At 54.3% G+C, this 17,518-nt stretch overlaps 1 protein-coding gene across 1 annotated transcript; it reads left to right on the plus strand.

The window, feature by feature from the left end:
* The first annotated feature begins 2,634 nt into the window (after nucleotides 1-2,634).
* LOC125697513 (maestro heat-like repeat-containing protein family member 2B) lies at nucleotides 2,635-16,327 on the plus strand. The gene is made up of 32 exons (XM_048954831.1): nucleotides 2,635-2,659; nucleotides 2,946-3,067; nucleotides 3,207-3,329; nucleotides 3,469-3,634; nucleotides 3,789-3,887; nucleotides 4,002-4,153; nucleotides 4,504-4,647; nucleotides 5,166-5,258; nucleotides 5,543-5,612; nucleotides 5,728-5,841; nucleotides 5,944-6,017; nucleotides 6,350-6,469; nucleotides 6,617-6,724; nucleotides 6,914-7,073; nucleotides 7,202-7,242; nucleotides 7,419-7,560; nucleotides 7,970-8,022; nucleotides 8,352-8,459; nucleotides 8,727-8,846; nucleotides 9,018-9,140; nucleotides 9,275-9,430; nucleotides 9,652-9,774; nucleotides 10,070-10,149; nucleotides 10,557-10,692; nucleotides 10,809-10,901; nucleotides 11,297-11,383; nucleotides 11,558-11,681; nucleotides 11,884-11,993; nucleotides 12,380-12,532; nucleotides 12,766-12,920; nucleotides 15,191-15,269; nucleotides 16,166-16,327. The coding sequence occupies exons 1-32, from the start codon at nucleotides 2,635-2,637 to the stop codon at nucleotides 16,325-16,327; spliced, it is 3,615 nt and encodes a 1,204-aa protein (XP_048810788.1).
* The last annotated feature ends 1,191 nt before the right edge of the window (nucleotides 16,328-17,518 follow it).

The raw sequence follows: 17,518 nt of genomic DNA on the forward strand, positions 1-17,518 counted from the left end.
AATGGCCACTGAAAAATAATAAAAAATGGGCATTTTACAGCCCTTGAACTGGGACTATTCTGGAGCACTAAATGGTCTTAATAAGTAAATAAAATGCAAGCTATTTATTAGAGAAGTCAGAATGGCACCTTTGTATCTGTTTCTGTCTCATGAGGAAAAAGATATAATTAGGTAGATTTTTTTTTAATTAAAAACCCACTTAATTTGGAATCACTCCAGCCTGCTGAATAAGTGTGTATCTAAGTGAACTTATAAATACATTTTCTGTACCAGATAGAAAAAAACCTTGGAGGGAGCCTCCCTGGTTCATTGTATGGGCGCACATTGGGACAGCTTTAAAAACATTTTAGTGCAGTTGATGGACCATGACCTCTTAGTATCAGTCAAATGCAGATTTATTTTCTAGGAGATATGCTATTTGAAGTTTGTTTGAGCCAAGTTAGAGAAGTCTGCCATAGAATTTTTTCAGGATCAGTCCAAGGTACTCTCCAGCTCATGCCAAGCGACACAGGAAAATAACCACTATTGTATGCTCTGTGGCTTCATTGTCTAGTCTTAAGATGGAGGAAAAAGGCAAGGCATGCCAACTGCTTGCCAGTGTGATGGAAAAACTGAGTTTATACAGCTCAAGAGCAACTAAATAAGTATGCTGTAGTCACAAACTATGATGAGATGGACAAGGAACTTGATGTCACTGACAGCTGCCCAAGTGTCAGCCTACAGGGGACTTAACAGGTCTTCTGCTACCTTTCCATGCAATCAGACCTCAGAAGGACACAATCATTCTAGGCACTTTCTATTATCCTCATTTCTCTCAGGAAAGCTGTCAGCAGCCAGTGTTGGTTGTTTTTGTTTTTTTTTTGTTGCTGTTTTTTTTTAATAGCACTCAAAGCACAGTAATTTGTTCATATTGTAGAGCATTTTATTAATGTTGCAGCAGTGGTAGCGATCCAGGTATTTGGAATGGTGCAATAAAAATACAAATTTGAAAGAGAGAAGGACATTGTGGAATCAGGAGATAAACTCTTGCCCAGTTACCAATGTACTAATTTTGGAGGGGAAAAATGTGCCTTCAGTTTAAGTCAAGGGACATTTCGGGGACAGAGAGGTGGAAATCACTTTCTAGTGAATTGTTTCATTTGCAAAGGGCACTATCACCTGGTCTTAAGTCCCCATTCCAGCTTGGTTTCCTGCTCCTGCATCTGCTTCATTACCCCTTTTCCTCATTGAAGAGATGGGTATTTTGTGCTCTGCTGAACTGGTAAAGGACAAGACACGACTCATCACGACTGAGCAGATTTTGCCTCTTCTTCTCATTGCTCAGCTTTGCTGTGAAGGAGTGTTATACCAAGAGCTGTTGACATTAAATCTGAACACTTTTTGCTGACCATTGCACAGTGCATGGGTGACTGAAGCAAACTCGTAACCACGGATTTCAAGAGTAAGCTTTAGGGAAACCCCTCCTTTGATCAAGAAAGGTGACTGCACATTCTGCATCCAATTCAAGCATGTTGAAGGAGATTTACCAAGATAGCACTGAGGAGCCACATTTTCAAGTGTATAGCACCTATGGATCAAATGAGATTTTTCTCCTAGATCTCAGCTCCCAGGGGTGCATCTGAGCAAATAACACAAATGCTTTCAGTAGCGCAGGCAATCCCTCTTTCGTGATTTAACCTTCCATTTTAACAACACATATTTATTGTCCAAAAAACACCAAAGAGGGAAGACTGCCTGAACAGCCTTGACTCATGGCTGGAAAAATGTGCAAAAGGCTTAGAAACTAACAAACAAGGGGGAAAAAGGAACCTCCCACCTCTGCTTTGAACAAGGTGGCAGCATCATGAACAAGACACCATCCAGGAAGAAGGAGCTCTCCAGGAGCTGTGCATGGACATCCTGGGATCACTGGACGTCTCTGTGAGAGGGATGTGTTTCACTAAATGTCAGGGATTGGAAGGGAACTTGAAAGATCATCCAGTCCAATCCCCCTGCCTTAGCAGGAACACCTAGATTAGGTCACACACGAATGTGTCCTGGTGGGTTCTGAATGTCTCCAGAGAGGGAGACCCCACAACCTCTCTGGGCAGCCCGTTCTGCTGTTCTGTTACATTCACCATAAAGAAGATTTTTCTCTATTATTAATGTATTCATTTTTGATCAGATGCGGTGGAGTCTCCTTAACATCTCTGACACGTGCCCCCAGTAGACAGCAGAGCTCTCTGGAGAGGATGTCGGGGCAGCAGATGGGGGCCTCAGTGCCTCCCGGCATGGAGTCCCCAGTCACTAAGACAACGCCGGGCAACGGTGCCCAGCAGCTGCTCCCTGGCAGGGGCTCTCCATCACCTGCTGAGGTGATTCCCTGCATCAGCATGGAACAGGAACCCCAGAGCCGATTGCATCACACAAGCGCACTGTGTTTGAGGGCCTGCAGGGTTGCCCTGGGGACCTGTCTGGCCCCCAGCCCGGGGCGTGTCATTCATTCTCTGTGAGGTGACACTGCAGTGTGGTGTCACAGTGGCTGCGTCATCCACCCTTGTGGAGCGGTGGGAGCGGTGGCTCAGTCCGCTTGTGGGACCCGCAGGAAGTGGAACCAGAGAGAGCTTTGTGTCTATCTGGAGGCATCCTGCTATCATGGAGAGGCTGAGAGCCCTTCGAGGTGAGTCCCTCCACCTCTCTGGACACCACGACGCTGCCCGAGCACACGTGTGCCTCCAGTGTCTGTTTAGGACGTGCCAGCAGCGCTGTCCTTGCTCTGCCGAGTGCAGCTGCTCACCGTGGTTTCCCCAGCACCCCAGCAAGGGGAAAGCTCCCTCCCCTGTCCCCGCCAACCACACGCAGCCTTGCGCTGTGGAGCTGGAGGAGCGTTCCTCCCACAGCTGGCCGGGTGCTCGGCCCTGGCTCCAAGCAACACCTGCAGCAGCTGCTCTGCTCTTTCCTTCCAGGTCTCTTTGCTTGTGTGGGCTGCGTGCCCAGGCGTACGCGTCGCAGGGAGAGAAGCAGGGTGTCAAGCCCTGTCCCTACCTGCGCCGCGACCTTACTGCTTCAGCGCCTGCAAGATCAGGAGGTGAGTTGGGGACATCCAACCAGCAACCCTTGCCCTCCTGGCCCAGGGCCACGGTGCCGTGGGTGCCAGGCCCGGCAGCACATCCACAGAGCGATGGGTGGCAGCGGGCAAAACGAGCGTGACTGATCCTTGTCCCCAGGGCGACCGAGCGCAGGCGTACTGTGAGCTGGAGAGCGCCCTGTGCCAAGACAGCAGCCGCCCGCCGTGCGGAGTGGTGAACCGGCTGCTGGCAGAGGTGTCCCGGGACCTGACGGCAGCCCAGGTGAGGGCTCACTCCCAAAGGCAAAGGGAACCAACCGCCTGCCCACGCTGGTGTTCTGCTGGTGGATGGTGGGGGCTTAGCTCTTCCAAGGGCCTCAGGCAGTCTCCTGGGCCGCGTGTCACCAGTGTCTCTCTTCCAGGGCGTGACCAGCAATGTCAAGACAGCTGCCAGCAATGTCCTGGTGGCTCTGGCTCGGACGCACTTCACCTTGGTGATGGCTGAGCTCCAGAGCCACCTGAAGGCCGCGGGGGACATGTCCAAGGAGTTTGTGCTCAACACCCTGAGCAAACTCTTCAGCACCTATGGTAGAGTACCCTCAACCTCCTGACATCTATAACAACCGGGAAAGGGGTCTCTGCCCTCTGAGTGTGATCTGCACTGAGCTGGGGGCTGCAGGGCTGCTGTCCACCTACCTTGCTGCCGGGGCTCTGACTGTGGCCCTCTCCTTCCTTTCTGCAGCTCCACAGTGCATCCCCTTTGTGTGGCTGATGCTGGCAGGCCTGCGCAGTGTGGTGGGCCAGGTGAAGAGTGGCCAGATCCTGCGCATCGCTTGTGCTGGTGAGTGCCGGCCCCAGAGCAGCCCTGCTGCAGACTCTCACAGACTCCGTTTTCTCACTCTCTTAAAAAAAATAATAATAATAATTTATTTTTTTAATTATTTTGTTTTTTCAGTTTTGAAACAGTGGCTGGATGGAGTCAAGACTTACTTGTCCTCAGGAATGCAATGCCCCTGGCCTGCCATGGAGAAAGAGCAGATCTGTGAAAACCTTCACGAGCTGCTCTTCTCTGTGGTGTGGAACTGGCAAGACTGCCAGGAGGAACAGGTGAGCACTGCTGCATTCCCAGCCCAGGATGGCAGCAGGGGCACCCATGTCGGCAGCTCTGTCTGTGCCCAGTGGGCTGAGAGCTGAGGGGTGATGAGAGGGAGTGGGCTGGCTCTGCAAAGGGCCCTGAAGTGGCTCTGTGCCAGGGAGCAGCTGCATGTCACAGCACTGTGGCAGGAAGAGCTGGGGATGAGGGTATGGGGAAAAGCTGCCTGCCCTCCAGAGCGAGCCCATCTCCTGCTGGGCGTGGGGGTGTGGGGAAGGGGAAGGGAAAGGGGAAGGGGAAAGCCCTCTGTGTAGGAAGGGCAGACCTTCAGTCTTTGATACCGGGCCTCTGCCATCCTCTCCAGGACAAACAGGCCGTCCTTGGGGCTGTGGCTGCCATGTTGGAGGTTCTCCTGCAAGAGGAGCGGCACCAAGAGCAGGTCTGGGAGCAGCTCCTCTGGCTCGTTCACCCGTGTCAGGAGATCCAAGACATTTGCAGGGTGGCCAAGGTGAGTTGTTGTGCAGGGCTCAGGGTAGACGTGGGGCCCGTGCAAATGCCACGAGGGGCCAGGGAGGAGGTGGGGAGCCCTTGGAGAAAGAAGGAATGGGTGTTCAAGGGAGCTCTGAGGCTTCCTGAGCTCTTCAGTCAGAGAAGGAACAACCCAGACAGGAGCCAGGAGGGAACCAAGAATCACTGGGGCTCATCTCTTGGGGATGGGAAGTTTCACCACCACTGTGGGGCTCTGAGTGCCTGAGGAGCTCTATGCTAACAACTGGGGGGACCACATCCAGTTGCATCTGATGGGGGAGAAGTGGGCTGCTGGGTGGGAAATGCCTGCAAATGATGCCCAAACACGGCTCGATTGAGAGCAGAGAGACTCCCTTGGTGCCGCTGGGAGGTGGGGGATAAACAAGAACGCCTGTGCAGGAGCTTCTCCCTGCAGAGAAACAATTGGGAAACAGTTTCTCCACTCCCAAGTGGCTAGATGTGGCTTCATCCCTTTCTTCCTCTCCTGCTCTCTTGCAGAGCCTCACTATCTTCCTGGAGGCCTTAGGGGGCATTGAGTCTGTAATCGCAGGGGACAAGTTTCTGGACGTCACCAGTGCCGTGTTTTACCAGGTAAGGGGAGCCTATCCTTGCGCCCACAGCAGTTTCCCTCTTGGCTAAGTCTCAGGAGGACTGCAAAGCTCTGACCCCTGAATAAGGCGGCTCAGCCTTAGCTCCTGCATGCTCAAGGCAGGTCCAGAGCCATGCATGTACTCTCGGGGATGCTGTGGGGAGGGCTGGGTTTTGTCTGCCTGCCCTCTTCCCGAGAGTGCCCAGGGAGACGAGAGCGGGCAGCACAGTGTCTTTTCCGTCCTCAGTGCTGATGTGATTGTATCAAATGGACCTTGTTCCCACAGCTCTATGACGACAGCAAGCAGCACAGCGAGGCTGGTCGTGCACAGCTGACCCACTGCATCATGCTGCAGGGTAAGGAGAGGAGCTTTGGCCATGCTTGGCGCTGCCCTGGCCAAAACCTCTCTCACAAACTTCAGGAATGGGCGTGAGGTTCTTGCTAACATAGCGTGGGATTTCCTCCCTGCAGCCCGGATCTGCCCAGAGGAAACCATCCTGTTTCTGCAGTCGCAGCTGGGCGATGACTGGGAGCCTGGATGCGTGGCAGCCCTGGGTCTGCTGGGTGCTCTGGCTCGCTCTGATGGTCAGTACCACGGGTTGATCAGTACCACGCCTTGGGACTGCCAGGGCTCCCTTCTGCCATCTGTGTTGTGGCTCCGCTCATGCTTCTGTGCATCTCTTGCAGAGCCCGTGATGACGGAGATGCTGCCCCAGGTCGTCGAGGCTGTGCAGCGTCTGTGCAGCGACCCCAGCATCCGGGTGAGCTGGTTGGGGAAAAGAAAGCGCTGTCGGGGTGGTGATGCTGCTGCCAGCACGGGCAGGGCTGGGGTGACTAGAGAGGTGCTGGGGCATTGGTCACACGGTCATGATGGCTCCTGTGGGGAGAGCAGGCAGAGTGGAGCAGGCAGGTCCCTGTGCTGTGCATGGAAAGCGCACAGCCTGGTGTTAAGGCCAGGCCCTCATCTCAGTAGCTAAAGCCTCTCCAGTGCTCTTGCTGTCTCTGCTCATGCCCAAAGGGCTGCCCCGATGAGCAGGTGGCTTCCCTTTGCCTTCTGACCAGGAAAATCACACCCATAATTGACCCCTTGCAGGTGAGGACGGCTATTCTGTATTTCATCAAGGATCTGCTCAGTTCGAACACCCGGATCTGCTCAGCCTGGGATGTGGTGGGGCACATCTTCAGGGAGTTCAGCCGCGCCACAGGAAGAAGGGTAAGGGCAGTGGGCAGCATCTTCCTTTGGAAGACCCGTGCTGCTCAGAGGCTGCTATACAGAAGCACCGCTGAGGCCACACCTGAGCCTCCTGAGAGGCTCCTGAGAACTGAGCATAACCAGTGTTTCAACACCACTGTTGTGCAGGCAGCCGGAGACCTTTCTGCCCGGGAAGCCCAGGAAGAAGGAGCTCTCCAGGAGCTGTGCATGGACATCCTGGGATCACTGGACGTCTCTGTGAGAGGGATGTCCAAAGTAAGTCACGCTCTGCCCTGCTGCTGCTCCCTGCCTTTCCCTCACGTGTTCCTCGTCCCATTCCAGGACCCCAGGTCTCTCCTCCAATGTGCTCTGAAGCACACAGGACTCAGGGAAATTCACAGAGTCCTCTTCATCTCTGAGCAGAGGCAGGAATGCTGACCTGCTCAACTGCCTCGTTCCCTACAGCTCCTGTGGCCGCGGCTGCTGTTGTTTGTGGTGCCAGCGCAGTACACAGGCATGCTGATCCCAGTCTCCCGCTGTGTCTGTGCCCTGGCTGAGAGAGAGGAGCTGACAGGACGGCCGATAGAACATCTGGATCCCCATTTTGTCAGCTCCATGTTTCAAGGTAGGAGCAAAAACTCCCTCAGTGAGCTCTGCTGACCTGTGGTAGCACCCAGAAGGGACAGCGGAGGTGTGCGTGGCTGGGCACACAGTGTCTTGGAGTCTTACTCAGCACTTTTTTTCTCTTTGCAGGCCCACTGCTGACGCCCCAGACACTGCTGGCACGACTGCTGGTGAGTAGATGCTCCAGAGGCCGGTGCCACAAGCACCCAGGAGGAAGCAGCATGGCCATGGGCAAAGCTGTTGGCTGCTCCTTGCCTGCCAGAGCAGAGCCGAGCTGCTTCCATCCTGGGGGAAAGCCGTTGCTCTTGCTGCAGAAGTGACCCTGCTTTGTGTTGCTCTCACTCAGGTGGTGGCAGGCAGCCCTGTTGCAGGCAGCAAACTCCAAGCTGCTGCCTTACTGCTGATGAAAAACCTCCACAGCAGGTTCCACAGGGCTGTGGGGGCCATGTGGGCTACTGAGATCCCCCTGCTGCTGCAGTGTCTTGAAGGTAAAGCACTGGAGGGGAAGAAGAGGCAGAGGCAGGGAAGGGAAGGGGGGGAGTGAAAATGCAGCTCTGTAGCATGGCAGAGGGGAAGCACTGCCTGCAGGCCAGTTCTTGCTCTGCTGCTGTTCCCATTCCTGGGAGTCAGCACTGAGGCCCAGGGACCTATCCCACCAGAGATCTGCCCGTTCCAGGACGTGGATGGGCCCTTCATGTCCCCTCAGACAGCAGCCTTGGAGCACTTAGTTCCGTGTTCCTGTGGAGGCAGTGTTTGTGGGGAGGGACAGGTCATTGTGGAGGGGGTGCAGGTCCCAGCTTGGTAGTGTCAAGTGCCCAGGCCAAGCCAGGTTTGCAGCAGCTCTTCTTCTGTGCCTTGATCCTAAGTAAGGGTCTTTGTCTTCCTATTGCTGTGCAGGGAAAGATGAGAGCTTCCCGGACACTGCCGAGTTTGAGCGCCGTCTGCTAAAGGTACAGCATTGCCGGGAGGCGCGGTGCAGAGAAGTGCTTGCCTGCCCCAAGTAGCCCCGCTCCCACGTGAGCCACTGTGGGGCAGGAACAGCCTCTCAAGCGCTGCTGCGGAGCGGCCGCACGCCTTTGTGGCGCTGCCTCTTCTGCTCTGTCCCAAGCCCAGAGGGGTCTTAGGAGAAGAGGGTGGGTGGCTTTAATGGAGGGAACACTGGGGGAGCTGGGAGAGGGACTGTTCTTCCAGGCACCTCTCCCCAGAGGGCTGCAGCAACTTGGGAGCGAGGGAAGAGGCAAAGGGCAAGGGAACATTGTCTTCTCCTGTTCTCCAACAGTTCCTGAAGGCGTCGCTGGACACAATAGAGGAGAAGGCATGGATCGAGGCCCTGAGCTGTGAGCTGAGCCAGCGGCTGAGCAGCTCTGCCAGCAGCTCTGCAGAAAAGGTGAGTTCCCCCCGGCTCTACCCAGCGGTGCAGCTGCAGGTGTCCAGCTGGGGCTGGGGCTGCGGCTGGTGCTCTGCCCACGCGGGTGCAGATGCTGCTTCCCCAGTCTATGCCCCCCAGAGGGCCTTTCCCTGCAATCTGCCTGGGGATGGCTAAAGCTCGGCCCCGCAGCTGCTCTCAGCAACCGCCAGGGAGCTTGGCTCCTTCCCACCTGGCCCTCCACCAGCAGGTTAAGCTGCTGCCACATCTCAGCTTCTTCCCCTGCAGTCATTCCTGTACAAGGCTCTGGGCACGGTGCTGGGATCCTGTCAGGGAGTCCTCCACGTGCAGGAGAAGCTGCTACAGCACCTGGAGGAGGCAAATGCAGAGGAGCCACGTGAGGCCCAGGTGAGCTGTCCTCTCCTCCAGCTCCTGTGAGCATCCCTGCTCTGGCCCTGGGGCAGAGGCCTTCTCCTGGCCCTGCTCCGGGCCTTTCAACCTCTGCACTGCTGCCATTTTGCTCAGGAGCAGACCTGCAGATTCAGGCCTGTGCCAACGGCCCCTTGTTCTTTTGTGCAGGGAATCATCTCTCTTCTCAGCCATGCTGCTGAGAACAACTTCCACACAGTCCTGGCCACGCTCACCATGTTTGCGTCCAGGCTGTGCAAAGGCCGCAATGCCAGGATTTCCAGGCGCAAGAAGGTAAAGCGTTACGGGTTTCCATCTTGGCATTCTTCTGCCTTATTTTCCCTGCAGCTCCTGCCTTGGGAGCCCAGGAGCATCGCGGGGCACTGGGGGCCGTTAGCGAGTGTCTCAAGGCATTTCTTCCCACACAGATGGAGCTGGACAGCACGAGAGCTCATGCCACACGCAGCGCTCTCATGCTCGCCCACGGCAGCGTGGCACTGCGTGCCTCCAAGGAACAGCTGCTCACCCACCTGGAGGGAGACATCGTGGGCAACGTCCTGATGCTCTACAGCTGCAGCTGCCGGGTGAGAGCTCAAAGCGTGCCAGGGTGTCAGAGCGCCCCTCTGCAGCCTCTCCACATGGGGGGATGCTGAGATGGGCCTTTCCTTTCCAAAGGTCCCTCGGGGAACTGTTTGTGCCCAGATAAAGATCCAAGCCCTTCCCTTAGCGTTGTCCCCACGTGTGTCCCTTGCAGCCCTTGTCCCTTCCCGCAGTTCAAAGAATGTTCTTCTCTCTTGCTCCTCAGGACTTGCAGAACAACCTCGCGCTGGTGCAGAGCATCACCGACTGCAGCTCTGCCTACCAAGCTGTGGGTGATTCTGCAAGCTTTAACCCCTCCTTGAAGAGCAAGCTGCTGGAGATCCTGATGGTGAGTGCCTGGAGACGGGGCTGTCTGCAGAGGAGTTCTGGGCTGCGCCACAAGGCTCGCTTCCCTGGAGGCATGCAGGTGTCCAGCAGTTACACGTCTCCAGCTGGTGGGGACCTTGGGTGCTGGCAGGCAGTGGCTGGGCAGCGGGCTGGGTGCACCAGCTGCTGCATCCTGCAGTGCTTCCACAGGAAAGTGATGGGGCTGGTGTGTGGCAGTTGTGCCTGTCTGGGGGCCGGGTGGAACAGCTCTTGTGTGCCCCTTGCCCACTTTGACACTGTCTCTCTGGGACTTGCAGGACCTGATGAAGAAGTATTACTCGGGCATGCCTGTCTCCCCAGTGCCTCTCAAGGTGGTTCTGGCCCTGGAGCAGTTGAGGTAAGGGCTGAGGTAGCAAGTCAGGATGGTGATCCCCATTTTGGGTAGCTCCTGAGGGCCTGGAGGGGCCAGGGGGGGAGGAACCACATCTACAGCAGGAGAGACGGCTGGTCTGTTGTGCCCAGCAAAGCTGAGGTTCTGGGCAGGGAGAAAGGCCCTGGTGCTCCTGTGCCCTGGCAGGGAAGAGAGGGAGAGCTGGGGTCTCCTTCCCTCCAGAGCAGGAGGTGGTTCACTGCTGCCGGGGAGGAGGTGGGCGCTGCTGGAACTGAAGGCAGTGCTCAGCAGCATGAGCTGGGTGGGGGTATTGGCTTTGTAGCTGTCAATTAGGAGAAACTCAGATGTTGTCTGAACCAGTCTGGAGAGGTAAATACCCTTTCTGATTTCTCTTCCTGTTTTCCTCCTCTCAGCAAGCTGAAGCCCTCTTCTGAAAGCAAGGACCTGCGTGAGATGTTGGTCCTGTGCTGCAAGAACATCGTGACACACCCTTCAGCAGAGATGATGCTGAAGATCAGGAAGTCACAGCAAGCAGCACAGTACCTGCAGGTAACCTGCCGTAACTTTCCCGGCCACCTCTCGGTCAGAACCCTACCTCAGCACACACAACCTCTGCTCTGGCAGCAGCCGTGATGCTACACGTCACTCCCCTCTTCTGCTTTCAGCTTCAGCAAACATCACTGAGAGCTCTGGGCCGGCTCATGGTGGTCCTGCTGGAGACAGAGCCCAGCGGTGGCTTCTTCCAGAACATAGTCCATGTGAGTATTCGTGGGGCAAGGGAGAAAGCATGGTGCCTGTCAATAGCGGGGGCAGAGATCTGGGGACTGAGAGGAGGATCAGAGGGGGAGAAATCTCCTGCTGACGTGCCAGCTCACTGCGAGCTGAAATGGGCAGAGAAATGGGCCCTGCAGGGGGAAAGCAGGAGCCAGCCCCTGGAGGCCACAGCCGAGGAAAAGCTCCTGGGTTAGGAGGCAGGCGTGTCTGCAGAGAGCGGGGCGGCAGTGCCGGTGGTCAGTGAGGCAGGAGGCCACATGGAGCAACAGGGCAGGCCTTAAGGGAAAGTGCTGGGAAAGGGGGGACAGGGAGAGGGGTGGCAGGAAGGGAAAGCAAAGACATCCTCAGTGAGACAGATGCTCTACTCCAGGTCCTGCAGAAATCCATGGTATCGAGCAACGTGTGGGAGCGCAAGAGGGCCCTGCAGACCTGCTCCCAGCTGCTGGCTGTTTGTGAAGAGCTTCAAGTGAGTAAAGAGCCCCACCGCGTGCTCCCTGCTCCCTCCCCAGTGCCCCAGAGCTTGAAGGCGAGCTCTGCCCAGCTGTGCATGCTGTGTCATGGCGTGGGGAAGGCACAGATGGGAGAAGCTGGAGAGAGCTGGGGCCGTCTACAGCTTTGTTCCTGCCTCTCACCCCTGCAGAGAAGAGATGCCTGTGAGCACTTTGGCTCCTTGGTGGGATTGCTGGCGCCTCTGACTTGTGACCCCATGCCCGCATCCCGCCAGCTGGCTGTCACCTGTCTGAGCTCCCTTCTGCGAATCCAAGGTGAGTGGAGCAGGCACGCTCCAGCCCTCTGCCCTCCTCTGTAGCACTACCAGAGCCCCACGGGCTGGGCCCTGTTTACAGGAGGGAGAGGCACCGTGCACAGCTCTCTTCTTGTCCCCACCCTGTCCTCTGTCTTTCCCCCGTGGAATGCAGTTTCATTTCCAGAAGCATGACTTCCCTTTTCTCCCTGTGCTCTTTCCAGCCAAAGCGACCAACACAGACATCGAGACGGGTGACATCAGGAGCCTGTGCGAGGGGCTGCATGCCTGCAGCATCGCCTCTCAGCTTCAGACCACATCCAAAATGGCCATGGTATGTGGACCCAAGAAGGGGTGGTGTGATCTCTGTGTGTAGGCTTCTGCACGACCCTGTGCTGCTCCCAGCCTCTGACACTGTTTCCAAAATGAGCTGTTACCCTGAGTGCTCTTTTCCCAGTGCAAGTAGCAGGAGGCTCTGAGCTACGTCTGGCCTTCAGGCACCCAGTGCAAGGAGCTGACTCCATGATGTGCGTTTGTGTGTGTGTGTGTGCACTTGCATGCATGTGACTGTGGCTGCTGGGAGGTAGGCTTTGCATGTAAGCAAACACCATGGGTGCAGAAGTTGAGAGAAGGCTCAACCGCCTTCCGTATAAACAGCAGGGTACAGACAGCTGCAGCAGAGCAGTGATGAGATCTCTCCCGCTTCTCATTTCTCTGCAGATCGTGTGCAGGAACTTCCCCTTAGAACGCACCGTTGACTTCATGACTGCCATCAAGGAGACGATCCGGAAAGCCAACGGAGTGCGTGTGCGTGCTGCTGGGAAGTGGATGACCACCTTCCTGCAGATGCACGGGAAGGACATCAGTTGGAACGTAAGAGACTTTCCTTCACGTGTCTTGGACTTTTGCTGGCTGTTGCACTATGACTTGTGCCGTTTGCCCCTTGTGCTCAGGGCATGGAGACCAGGGTAGCTGGCATGAAATTCAGGCTTAGGACTTGGCAGCATGTCAAGGGAGCAGGCACTGCTCATGCGCTGAATGTCCGTGGTTGGGCCCTGCAGAGTGCAGGATGCAGCAAGTCATTCTTTCTCCCCTTCTTCTCTCAGGTGCCTCCGATCCTCTACATCCTGCGCAGCATCACATCGTTTGCGCAGCACAGCACGTTCCTGCCCTTCCTGTGCCAGGCGGTGGTCATCCTCACCCGCTGTCACACTGAGGCCGTGATGAGCAACTTCTCCCGGCCGCTTGGGCCAACGGACAGGTACTGGCACTCCCGCCTTTGCTGTTGCTGCAGAGGGATGTAGGGAGGAGGCAGCTTTTCTTTTTTGTGAATAGTCTCAAGTTGCGACTCTACTTTTTCTAGTGAGACATGGAGGAGAATAAGAGAATTTTGTCTTCAGCGATGGAGCCAATAGCAAAAAGAAGAAAGGATAAGAAAGGAAGGGAGGAGAGGAAAGGAGCAGGGAAGGAAAAAGGGAATGAAAAGGGAAATTTGAAAGGAGAAAAGGAGAAAAGAAGAGAAGAGAACGAGAAAAGAGAAGATGAGCTTAAAAATTGTATTATTTATTATAAATAAATAAATATATATATATATAAAAATAGTACCTTTTTTTTTTTTAAACCAAGTCTTTATTTCAATAGCTGCTGTCTCTTCTCCATACCAGTTACAGAATCACAGTCACCAAATGTCAGGGATTGGAAGAAACCTCAAAAGCTCATGTAATCTAATCCCCCTGCTGGGAACACCTAGATTAGGTCACACACGAATGTGTCCAGGCAGGTTCTGAATGTCTCCAGAGAGGGAGACCCCACAACCTCTCTGGGCAGCCCGTTCCACTGTTCTGTTACCACCACCATGAAGTTTTTCTTCTAGCATTCATGTGGAACCTCTCATGTTCCAGCTTGTACCCATTGCCCTTATCCTGTCACTGGATGTCACTGAGAAAAGCCTGGCTCCATCCTCCTGACAGACATCACAGAATCACAGAATCACAGAATTGTAGGGGTTGGAAGGGACCTCCAGAGATCATCGAGTCCAACCCCCCTGCCAAAGCAGGTTCCCTACAGCAGGTCGCACAGGTAGGCATCCAGGCAGGTCTTGAACGTCTCCAGAGAAGGAGACTCCACCACCTCCCTGGGCAGCCTGTTCCAGTGCTCCGTCACCCTCACTGTAAAGAAGTTCTTGCGCATGTTTGTGCGGAACTTCCTATGCTCCAGTTTCTGGCCGTTTCCCCTTGTCCTGTCTCCACTCACCACTGAAAAGAGTCTGGCCTTGCCATTCTGCCCCCCACACCTTAGATATTTATAGACCTGGATCAGGTCCCCTCTCAGTCTCCTTTTCTCAAGGCTGAACAGACCCAGTTCACTCAGCCTTTCCTCATAGGGGAGATGCTCCAGGCCCTTCACCATCTTCGTGGCCCTCTGCTGGACTCTTTCCAAGAGATCCCTGTCTTTTTTGTACTGGGGAGCCCAGAACTGGACGCAGTACTCCAGATGAGGTCTTACCAGGGCAGAGTAGAGGGGGAGGATCACCTCCTTTGACCTGCTGGCCACGCTCTTTTTAATGCACCCCAGTAAGCCATTGGCCTTTTTGGCCACAAGGGCACACTGCTGGCTCATGGCCAACCTGTCGTCCACCAGGACACCCAGGTCACTTTCCGCAGAGCTCCCCTCCAGCAGGTCATCCCCCAACCTGTACTGGTGCATGGAATTATTCCTCCCCAGATGCAAGACTCTACACTTGCTTTTGTTAAACCTCATCCGGTTTCTTTCTGCCCAGCTCTCCAGCCTATCCAGGTCTTGCTGAATGGCAGCACAGCCTTCAGGCGTGTCAGCCAATCCTCCCAACTTTGTATCATCGGCAAACTTGCTGAGGGTGGCCACTATCCCCTCATCAAGGTCATTGATGAAGATGTTGAACAAGACCGGACCTAGCACAGACCCCTGAGGAACACCGCTAGTTACAGGCCTCCAACCGGACTCTGCACCACCAACAACGACCCTCTGTGCTCTGCCAGTCAGCCAGTTCTCAACCCAACATCCTTTACATATTTATAAGCGTTCATTAGGTCACCTCTCAGTCTCCTCCAAGCCAAAGCTTCCTCAGACTTTCCTCGTAAGGGAGATGCTCTGGTCCCTTCATCATCTTTGTGGCTCTGTGCTGGACTCTCTCAAGCAGTTCCCTGTCCTTCTTGAACAGAGGGGCCCAGAACTGGACACAATACTCCAGATGCGGTCTCACCAGGGCAGAGTAGAGAAGCAGGATAACCTCTTTTGACCTCCTAACCATGCCCCTTCTAGTATGTCCCAGGGTGCCATTGGCCTTCTTGGCCACAAGGGCAGAGTGCTGGCTCATGGTCACCCTGCTGTCCCCCAGGACCCACAGGTCCCTTTCCCCTACGCTGCTCTCCAACAGGTCAGTCCCTAACCTATACTGGTATGTGGGGTCGTTCTTGCCCAGATACAAGTCCCTACGCTTGCCCTTGTTGTATTTCATTCAAGTTCTCCCCACCCAACTCTCCGCCTGTCCAGGTGTCGCTGGGTGGCAGCACAGCCTTCAGGCATGTCAGCCACTCCTCCCAGTTCTGTGGCATCAGCAAGCCTGCTCACAGTGCGCTTTACTGCCTCATCCAAGACACTGATGAGTATGTTGAATAGTACGGGTCCCAGTACTGACCCTTGAGGGACTCCACAAGATACAGGCCTCCAACTTGACTCACTCTGTTCCACTGACCACAACTCTCTGGCTTGTTTCCTTCAGCTGGTTCAAGTCCACGTCACTACTCAGTTGTCAAGACCACGCTTCCTCAGTTTAGCATTTAGTATTTATCATGAGTATTGTAGTGCCTTATTAGCTCACTCTGCGTGTATATCTGTGATAAATACAGGAGCACTTTGGTCTTACATGGTCTTTCGTGGACTCCTTATTTTACCGTAGAGTTTCTGAGTTCTGTTAGGCCTGGGCTTTGGCCTTGCAAGTAGCAACAAGCCTGGCTGAAGCTGCCCTGCTGGCGCCCAGCCACCTCCATCCTGGCTTCAGGATGCGTCTCTTAGCTCCACGTTCCATCTTGCCAGGCTCTCACTGAATGCACACTTTGCTTTGTTTTATTTTCTGCCCCTGCCGACAGGCACGGCTTAGGCAAAACACTTGAGTATTTTGTCTTGAAGTATTTACTTCCTCAGAAGCCTCCAGCCTGGCACCCAGTCAGATTCCCAAAATAAGCCAGTAAGGACTTAAGTAAACTGCTTGCAGGTGTTGCCCAGCTGCTTCATTGTGAAGAGCCCTTGAACTTTGCACAGGCCCTTCAAGCCAGAAAAGGATGGCCAGGACCTGCCCTGCTGCCTACTCATCCTGATGGGCTGCTCCTGCCCCCAGGCTGGGATGGGGCTGCCCAGCCCTCCTCCTCCAGCTGCCTGCTGCTGCCTTTTTTCCACTCACAGTTGGCACTCTGAGATCATCTTTAACACTGCTGTTTATGAGATACTTGGCCATCTCCCCCACCGCAGACAATGGAAGAGGAAAATGAAGCAATTGGCAGCAGCCAGCCAAATGGCTCCCTCCAGAAGTTGTCTGAAGCAGAGGAAGGGGGCCCACGGAGAGACCTGGGGAGTCCTGTCCCCATCCAGATCAAGGGGCCTGGCAAGAAGGCAGTTTCATCCCCTGACTGAGCAAAAGCCAGATAACCAGGTTAGAACCTGGTTATAGATAACCAGGTTATCTCCACCATGTGTAGATGATGGAGAGAGAGTTTAACACCAGGTTTCTGCTGTCTGTAATATGCATACATCTGGACACAGACCTATGCTCCACCAGCAATGTGCTGGTAGCCCTACTTACCCCCAGGCTTTGCTCCCACAAGCCAACCCTGTCCCCCACTACCACTAACAGCAGAGCAATTTAAATCCAGGCCACAGGCAGAGCTGTCAGCTGCTGCAGCTGGGCTGGAAATCTGCTCCTGCTGGTGTTCGCCATAGGGAATTAGGCCCAGGGAACAGCACTGGGAGGTCAGTCTCCAAATCCAGTGTTTAAAGGGAGCTTTTTTTACACTCATTTTCACACATGCCTATTTGTGTGCCTTCATGCCATTGCAGAGCTCACCTGGCTGCATTTCCACATGCAAATAATTGATATACGTGTTTTCTGTGCTTGTGTATGCACGTGCATACATACACACTGATGGGAGGAGAGGCGTTGCATTAAGCTGACTGCATCTATGTTTGAAGCAGATTTGATAATGACCCTAAATATGGACACAAGTGTTTCTTCTGCTGCTAACTGACCTAATGGATTTCATATTTGTAACTAGGCAGTGGTTAGTATTGTGAGTTTCTTTCTGTTTGCTGCAATAGAAAAACAGGAAATACTGGGATACTGGATATAAGGAAAAGATCTTTAACAGTGAGGGTGGGAAGGCACTGGAACAGGTTGCCCAGAGATGTGGTCCCTGGAGACTTTCAAGGTGAGGCTGGATCAGGCCCTGGGCAACCTGATGTAGCTGTGGTGCCCCTGTTCATTGAAGGGGACTTGGACTAGATGGCCTTTAAAGGTCTCTTCCAACTCTAAGGATTCTGTGATTCTATAACAAATACCATATTTGCACATGGAAACTGCCATGAAATAGTCCCCCAGGCAATTGCCAGTAGTGGGTTACTAATAGACTGGAGCAGTTGCACTCTAATTTATGATGGCACATTCTGGGGCAGTAATCCATAGTGACTATACACACAACTTGTGTGCATACACAACAAAGTGCTATATATGCATATTAATTTATTTTAATAGCAACAGTATTCTGGATCCTCAATCAAAAAGCATAGTGTTTGTTGTCAGAAATGAAAGCATGTATTTGCAGAAGGGGA

Source organism: Lagopus muta, chromosome 1 (genome assembly GCF_023343835.1).
Source record: "Lagopus muta isolate bLagMut1 chromosome 1, bLagMut1 primary, whole genome shotgun sequence".
NCBI classification, from domain to species: domain Eukaryota; kingdom Metazoa; phylum Chordata; class Aves; order Galliformes; family Phasianidae; genus Lagopus; species Lagopus muta.